At 46.2% G+C, this 8,887-nt stretch overlaps 1 protein-coding gene across 1 annotated transcript in view; it reads left to right on the top strand.

The window, feature by feature from the left end:
• Window positions 1–8,296, top strand: part of SESN2 (sestrin 2) — a 24,878-nt gene extending 16,582 nt beyond the window's left edge. Inside the window, exons 2-9 of the mRNA XM_007935892.1 lie at window positions 1,084–1,281; window positions 1,926–2,108; window positions 2,211–2,423; window positions 3,096–3,246; window positions 3,750–3,868; window positions 4,266–4,456; window positions 7,166–7,310; window positions 8,210–8,296. Coding sequence (XP_007934083.1) covers window positions 1,084–1,281; window positions 1,926–2,108; window positions 2,211–2,423; window positions 3,096–3,246; window positions 3,750–3,868; window positions 4,266–4,456; window positions 7,166–7,310; window positions 8,210–8,296 — 1,287 coding nt within the window. The remainder of the gene's footprint in view (window positions 1–1,083; window positions 1,282–1,925; window positions 2,109–2,210; window positions 2,424–3,095; window positions 3,247–3,749; window positions 3,869–4,265; window positions 4,457–7,165; window positions 7,311–8,209) is intronic.
• Window positions 8,297–8,887: the final 591 nt, after the last annotated feature.

The following is an 8,887-nucleotide window of genomic DNA, read 5'->3' on the forward strand; positions in this document are numbered from 1 at the left end:
TGCCCAACCTTCCTTCCGAGGAGTGGCTGGTGGGTTTGAACTGCCAGCCTTCTGGTTAGCAGTCAAGTGCTTTAGGCACTATGCTACCAGAGCTCCCATGGGATGTATTAGCACCTTCAAAATACATGTGTGTGAGAGGGGAGTTTCTTCATTTTCCTCTGGCTTTTAACCAACAAAGATGAATATTTTGTTTCCTTGTCCTTTTTGTCTCCTAAATGTGTAGGCCAAGTGGTCATTGAGCTGTTAACAAATGTTTACATGGCCAAATCTCCATCCCCCTTGTAAATGTAAGATGAAGAACCATCCACTGATTACATTCTGTAGCCCAGAGTTTTAAGTTCAAGTGTTGTTCTTCTTTTTTTTTTTTTTCCTTTTAATTAATCATTCCCCTTTTATAATAAAGGAAAGAAATAGGTTTTGGTGTTAATCTGACATTTGTGGGATCTGTGACCTTGAGCAAGGAACTAACCCTCTGTGGGCCAATGATGTCCTCATCTGTCAGATGGGGAAAACAGTTGCATTCATCTTAGTGGACTATTGGGAAGATGCATTGAGATAAGGCAGGAAAGCTCTAAGCACCTCAGCGCCTGGCATGGAGGACGCACTCAGGAAATTTGAACTCTTGCACAAGTCCACCTCTCTTGTGGTTGGATGGATTTGCAGTGTTAGAATGAAAGCTCCATGAGGGCAGGAGAAACTATACTTTATAATCTTTGTGCCTATTTTCCTGTCTAAAAATGGAAGAAATAGTACTCTAATCTCATGGGTTGTTGTGAAGGTTAAATGAATTCATATATATAAAGTGCTTGAACAATGCTTTACAAACAGCAAGCATCACTATGAGTTGGATCCAACTCGACGGCAGTGAGATATAAGTATTAGATATTATTATATAAGATGCCTAATATATATTTATTTAATCACTTAATGAAATATCTCTTCCTCCCCTAGTCTCCCCTTTTTTGGGATATGGAGGTTGCTTTCAGTTTCTTGCTATTACAAACCCACTGCAATGACTATGTGGGTCTCTTTGGTGGGGAGGACAGGAGGATAACCCACGTTCTCCTCATCTTTGGTTGGAAGGTCCTTCGGGAGGGATCTGAGAGCCTGGAGCAGCACCTGGGCCTGGAGGCACTGATGTCTTCGGGGCGAGTGGACAACCTGGCAGTGGTGATGGGGCTGCACCCTGACTACCTGAGCAGCTTCTGGCGCCTGCACTATCTGCTGCTGCACACGGATGGGCCCCTGGCCAGCTCCTGGCGCCACTACATTGCTATCATGGTGAGTCTATATGGGCCTGGCTCTTGTTGGGGTGGGCCACATGGGGGCTTCTGTCCTGATTGCTTTCTGCTGGGGCTTCATGAAGGAGCTCTGGTGACATAGTGGCTAAGGCATTTAGCTGTGAACCAGAAGGCCAGCTGTTCAAACCCACCAGTTGTTCCATGGGAGGAAAATGGGGCGATCTACATCCATAAGGATTTATAGCCTCAGAAACACAATGAGGGTTGCCATAAAGATTTATAGGCTCAGAAACCCAATGGGGGTCGCTATGAGTCCTATTCCACTTGATGGCAGTGAGCTTGGTTTTTTTAGTTTGGGGGCTTCGTGAGCTGATCCCACAGACAAGAGAAAGAAAGGAAGCATAGAGCAGAGAAAAGCCTGGCTTCATCTGACCATCCATCGAATTTTAGATTTTGAGAGAGGCATCTTTAGTATCTTCTTTATGGATTGGGAAACTGAGGTACAAAGGGATCAGGGGACCTGCCCAACATCACACAGAAAGCTCATGGTAGAGCTAGGATTAGAATTTAGATTTTCTGCTCCCAGACAACAGTGAGTCCTGTTATGTCTCCTCCATGGGGTATCTACCCTGAACAGGGCACAGAAGGAGGTAGGATGACCCAGGCTCTGTCCCTCATCCACAGGCTGCTGCCCGCCACCAGTGCTCCTATCTGGTAGGCTCCCACATGGCTGAGTTTCTGCAGACTGGTGGGGACCCTGAGTGGTTGTTGGGTCTCCACCATGCCCCCAAGAAGCTGCGCAAACTTAGCGAGATCAATAAGTTGTTGGCGCATCGGCCGTGGCTCATCACTAAGGAGCACATCCAGGTACAGTGGGCAGAGAGGCGGGTTCCCTAGAGAGCCCAGGGGCTGGGCTGGGGGCAGCCCAGGGACAGGCACTGATCAGATCTGGCCTTCCTTCCACTCCAGGCCCTGCTGAAGACAGGTGAGCACAGCTGGTCCCTGGCTGAGCTCATCCAGGCCCTGGTGCTGCTCACCCACTGCCACTCACTGGCCTCTTTCGTGTTTGGCTGTGGCATCCTTCCTGAGGGGGACCCAGAGGGCAGCCCTGCCCCCCAGGCACCTTCGCCCCCCAGTGAGCAAAGCAGCCCCCCCAGTGGGGACCCATTGAACAACTCTGGGGTAAGTCTTGGCTAGGGAGGAAAGTGTCATGGCCTCTGGTCTTTTGGTAGAAGTGCCTGCTTCTTTGTCTTCTCACACTGAGAGGCCTTAGAAAAATTATGTGACTTGGAAGCTCAGTTTCCTCATCTGTGAAATGAGGATAAAGAGGATTGTGAGGATTAAATGAAATCACTAGGTGACTGGCCTCTCAGCTTGTAGCCCCATATACTCAAAGTCTGGTTTTTAGCATTTCAAAAATATGAAGTTTGTCTCTTATTCCATGAGGTAGCCTTGTTAGTTTTAATATGAAAATGCAGAGACTTCAAAAATGTCTTACCTGTGAGGGAAGTTGATGCTCAGAGAAGACATATGTTTATTCTGTAGCTTCTTAAACCTTAGGAACTCTGGTGGCATAGTGCCTAAGGCACATGGCTGCTAACCAGAAGGCTGGAGGTTCAAACCCACCAGCCACTCCTCAGAAGGAAGGTTGGGCAATCTACTTCCATAGTGATATTTTCTTTTTTCCTTAAACTTCACTTTCAGAAGCCAGGTCATGTGAGCTGCCCAGCACATGCCTGGCACAGAGGACAGGGCTTTTACAGTTATCTAGGAGCCCACATGTGGGAAGGGTGTATGGAATTTCCTGGGGCTGAGGAAGGAGAAACAGATGGTCACCACTGGACCCCCCACCAGGGCTTTGAAGCCGCACGTGATGTGGAAGCTCTGATGGAACGCATGAGGCAGCTTCAGGAGAACCTGCTGCGGGACGAGGGGGCATCCCAGGAGGAGATGGAGAGCCGCTTTGAGTTGGAAAAGTCAGAGAGTCTGCTGGTGACCCCCTCAGGTACAGAATCCCAGACATCCAGGTTCCCAGGGCTGCCCCCTGCTTAAACCACCTCTGGTAGGGAGTAGTTACCTCCACACCCCATACCTTCTCTGTTCTGGAGGCAGCCAGGTCTTGACCACCCTTTTAATAGGTATCTGAGCATGGGCTTGGGATCAGTCTTGGGTTTGGATTCTGGCCTCTTCCCTTTTCTGGCTGTGTGACCATTGACGAGTCACTTCCTGTCTCAGGGCCTGTCTCCTCACATGAAGGACTGGTATATAGGATAAGTGGGGCAGCAGAGGCAAAGCTCTTAGCACAGAGCCAGGCCAAGGATAAAAAACTCCATAAAAAACTGACGCTATTATTGTCTCCCCTCCCCACTCATTGTAGCATGGGACTTCCTCTGGCCCTCTGCTCTGTGCCTTCCTCTGCCCCCTATCAATGGTAAATTAGAAATAGAGGCCTGTGTGTGTGCTCCATGAGTCGGCCTCATCGTGGCCTCTTTCTGACATGGTTTTCAGCTGACATCCTGGAGCCCTCTCCACGCCCAGACATGCTGTGCTTTGTGGAAGACCCTACTTTTGGATATGAGGACTTTACCAGGCGTGGGGCTCAGGCACCCCCCACCTTTCGTGCCCAGGTAGGCTTCTCCCTATGAGTCCTGGCCATTGCTGCAGATTAACAAACTGGTAGAGGATAGATGGTTTAAGTGGCTACAAAGTTGGCTACACTTTTAGATCTCCCCCTACCTGGAATCCCTCAAGATTGTGTGGGGAGAATGGGAGACCCTCTGAAACCTGAAGGGACCTATGTATGCCTCCAGCTCAGGGGGTTCTGATCTTGGGGAGGAGGTCATTACCAAGATGCATCCTCCTTGGATTCTTGGGCCCAGAGTAAGCAGTGAGTTATATTTATAAGGTGGGAAGGGAACATTATAAACAATAGAGGTGTGCTCCAGAGGTCCAGAAGATGGGGCCTCTCTGGCCAGCCTTGGACTCCAAAGTCTCTGCTCATTGACCTTTTCCTGTGTTCTTCAGGATTACACCTGGGAAGACCATGGCTACTCGCTGATCCAGCGGCTGTACCCCGAGGGTGGACAGCTGCTGGATGAGAAGTTCCAGGCAGCCTATAGTCTCACCTACAACACCATCGCCATGCATAGCGGTGTGGACACCTCTGTGCTTCGCAGGGCCATCTGGAACTACATCCACTGTGTGTTTGGCATCAGGTGATCACATATCCCCTCGCTTAGGGCCTGTGTATGATGCAAATCCTGAATGGGAACTCACAGTTCTGCTTCATTCTTCTTGTTTTTCCTTTTTCTTATTTTCTTCCTATACTGATTTTCAAAACAATGTATTTCTTTGCCGATTATAAAAGATAATAGAAGTGCTCTTTGTTTGAATCTTATAAAATGAAACTCTTTAATCTTACCTCCCAGAAATAACTGTTTATATTTGATGTTTTATTTCCATTCCAAGTAGAAATCCTTTCCGCATAATAGCTGAGTACAGCAGACATACCTATAGTGAAAAACCAAACTCACTGCCGTCAAGTCAGATCTGACTCGTAATGACCCCTCCTTGGGTTTCTGAGGCAGTATTCCTACAGCAGTAGTTTGCCCAGCCTTCCTTCCGAGGAGTGGTTGGTGGGCTTGAACTGCCAGCCTTCTGGTAAGCAGTCAAAATGCCTTAGGCACTACACCACCAGAGCGCCTATAATAGGGTTCTTTAAATAATTCTACTTATGGTCATTCAGTGAAATATTATGCAGCTATCAAAAATGATAGTAGAGGTTTATTGATAGTGACATGGGAAAATGTTCAATATGTATTGAGAGAAAAGAAAGTTGGTTACCAAGCAGAATCTTCTTTTTTGTTCATTTTTCACTAGAAGAAGTAGTGTCTGCATGGAAAATAGATAGAAAGTTGAAATTTAAAATGTTATCTAATAGTGGTTATCTCTGTATAGTAGTATACAATGAATTACATTTTCATCTTGTTTAAGTAGTTCCTGATTTTTTTTTTTTTTTATTAATAAGCCCATACTCAACATACTCTGTGGCTTGCTTTTCACCTAGTGATCAATTATGAATCTTCTTCTTTCGGTATCTGTAGATCTTTTCTGCTTTTTAACAATGATATGGTATTCTGTTATGAATGTCTCATATCTATGCAAACATTCTCCTGTTGCATATTTAGGTTGTTTGTAGTTTTCACTATTTCAAACACCATGAACACTGATTAGCCTTAGCCATAAATCTTTTCTGGATGAGAAATTACTTGTGAAAACAATCACAGATCAATTATTTTTTTACTTAAAAAAAAACAAAAAACCTCTAATTTCATGCTTTCAATTATAGAAAATTCAAAGATAAAGTAAAAAAAAAAAACAATTTCCCAAAATTCTTCCACTCCGTTACAACCATATCTACATCCTGGGTGTTTTTTCTCCATATCCTTTTTTCTTTTCTATGCAATTGCTTTTGTATACTTGAAATTATAAGAGCTCTGGTGGCATAGTGCCTAATGTATTTTGACTGCTGATCAGAAGGCTGTTCGTTCAAACCCACCAGCCACTGCTCGGAAGGAAGATTGGGCCATCTACTTCCATAGAGATACTGCCTCAGAAACCCAAGGAGGGGTCACTATGAGTTGGATTCGACTCAAGGGCAATGAGTTTGGTTTTTGTTTTAGTTGAAATTAATAGTGGTTATTTTATCTTAAAAAGTCATAATATGTTTGATGTACAGATAAACAAACAACCTGATTTTAGAAAATTGAGAAAACAGACACCACCACCAATAGCCTACGAGCCTACCTGCTCTTAGGTATTTCCTTCCTGTCTTTTGTCTATGTACAAATAACCAAAGCATATGTAAGTTTATAAAACAAGAACTGTTACCTTTTTCTTGCCCGCTCATTTTACTAATTTTACTCATTTAATGAAGTGTAAGCATATTCCAGTGGACATACGGGTTTTTGTTTTGTTTTTCTCATTTAACAGTTTATTTCAAAGATCTAAAAGTTTACCCAAAATTTTTAAAAAATGTACATGTTCCTTGTAGAAAGTATAAATGCACACTGTGTATCATGAGCTATAATAGCATATTTCATAGAATGAACTGAGCTGCACTTCATTGACAGGTTTGGAACTAAGAGAGGCCAAGGAAAGGTATCTTAGAAGATGGCATAGGCTAATCCCTGCCCAGCTCTCAGGTCCAGGCTTCTCGACCCTCCACATGGTCCTTGCTGCCATACCTTTATCTTCTGAACCTGTCTACCAGTTTTCAACCAGCCTTTCCCATCCACATTGATCCATGATATCTTTGGCTGCCCTGGCTCACTGGACTGGGGAGTAAATAATATGCCTTCTAAAGTTGTCCCCAACTTTGATTTTGATCAAGTTAATTGTCTTCTTCAGGCTTTAGTTTGCCCATCTGTAAAATGCATGTCAGCTCCTCTTGAGTCTTTCCCTCTTCCTTATCCAGGGTGAATATTTGCACTGACCTCCTGCCCCACTTTCCATGGCCTTTACTGTAAAGTAGTGAATATGGCCTTGGAGCCAGGCAGAGCTAGGTCTGAATCCCATTTCTACCTGCATGACCTAGGGCAAGAAACATCACTTCTCTGAATCTCAGTTCCCTCACTATTAAATGGGGCTGATGAACCTTTTATATAGTGTTTTTGAGGATTCTGCAAAGTCCTTGGCACCTACTTGATACTCAATATAGCTTGCTCATTCTTTGTGTATCCCTATCAATCTGGTGAAGTGCTTATGACATCAGCTTTTTCTGAGAGGAACCAGCTTCTTGTTGCTTCCTGCCTTCTGCTTGTCCTCACTACTCTCTGTTATTCCCTCCGTGGGATGAAGGTTGAGAAGGGGAGCTACCTCTGGGAATAGAGAATGAATGACATCATTGGGGCTTCTCCATCCAGATATGACGACTATGACTATGGAGAGGTGAACCAGCTCCTGGAGCGGAACCTCAAGGTCTATATCAAGACGGTAGCATGCTACCCAGAGAAGACCACCCGGAGGATGTACAACCACTTCTGGAGGCATTTCCGCCACTCAGAGAAGGTATAGCCCATCAGAGAGGGGTAGGCCCTCCTTCCAGGGGCTGAGGCTGGAGAAGCAGAACAGAGTAGATAGGCCCAGCCAGGGGAGGAGGAGGCAAGGGATCAGGACCCAATGAGGGAACCCCAGACTGAGTCTCTTCTGCCAGGGGAAACACCTGGGCCTTTTGTCCTAGGTTTAAGTCATACTTCACTATGTGATTCATACCCTATTCACTCATCTGTGAAATAGGAATATGTTTACCTGCTTCATAGGGTCCTCAGTGGCAACCTGATGGACCTGAGTTAGATGGTAGCACTGTCACTTGGTTGCTTTGTGATCTTGGGCAAGTCACTTTGCCTCTCTGAGCTTTTTATCTTTACAATGGGAATAGGTTCTGCCTGCATTTTAAGGTTACTAGGAGGATGAAAGGAGCTCTGGTGGTATAGTCATTAAGGCATTTGCCTGCTAACCAGAAGGTTGGAGGTTTGAACCCATCAGCTGCACCGCAGAAGAAAGATTGGGCAGTCTGCTTCTATAAAGATTTACAGCCTTGGAAACCCAGAAGGGGTCGCTATGAGTCAGAATTGACTCTGTGGCAGGGAGTTTGAGTGAGGAAGATGAAATGAGGAAATGTGTTTTAAGCCCTGATCTCTAGTAGGTGTTCAGTTAACAATAGCTCTTGTTACTAGTTTTGAAAGATAAGGAGACTAGTCATGACAGGGATGAAGGTGCTTGAAATTCTTCAATAGTCATTGCACCCTATTGCTCAGAGCCTTAGGAAACAGGAGGGCATCTTTCTAGGGAAGTGAGGGAACAGGGTGTGGGTGGTTAGGGACAGTGGCATACTGGGAGGAATTGCGAGACAGGGTGACCCAGTGCCACAGTTGGCAGTTGCCAACAAGCTGTTATCTGTACCCCAGGTCCATGTGAACTTGCTGCTCCTCGAGGCCCGAATGCAAGCTGCCCTGCTCTATGCTCTCCGCGCCATCACTCGCTACATGACTTGACTCCTGCACAGCACCTGGGAGCTGACCCTGCAAGGACTTCTGTCTGGAGACAGACCCAGACTCTTTTCCTGTCCCATGCCCACCCACCCCACTGTTGGGTGGGCTTATGTGTGATCTGCAGCCCCAAGCTGCACCCTCCTTTTTCTGACTGGAATGGACGGGATCATTGCACTGGCTCTGGGATCCCAGCACTGCTCCTGCCAACTGGAAAAGGACTAGGAGATCCCAAGGGGCCATACCCTTTTTCCCGTCCCTGCCCTCAGAGGCATAGGGCACAGGAAGGAATATGGGCCCAGTGAAGACATGTGTATCAGCAGGCTGGGCCCTAGGTACCAGAGTGCTGTGGCCTCCCTGGACTGGGAAATCCCTGGCTGACCCTGAGAGGGGGGCAGATACTTCCAGGGATTGACACTCCAGGCAGCTCTGCCCACCCCACCCCTTCCAGATTTCATTCATTACCTCCTACCTGCCATTCACCCATCAATGTGAAAGCCAAAGTCCCAGCTGGTCTGTGTGTGCCTGGCTCCCCATAATCTGCTCTGTTGGCATTCTGAAAGCCTCAAGTTCCCCAGTTGCCCCAGTCCTAGTATA

The sequence above is a fragment of the Orycteropus afer genome, unplaced genomic scaffold (genome assembly GCF_000298275.1).
Source record: "Orycteropus afer afer isolate SDZICR_OR568_19922 unplaced genomic scaffold, OryAfe1.0 scaffold00031, whole genome shotgun sequence".
NCBI classification, from domain to species: domain Eukaryota; kingdom Metazoa; phylum Chordata; class Mammalia; order Tubulidentata; family Orycteropodidae; genus Orycteropus; species Orycteropus afer.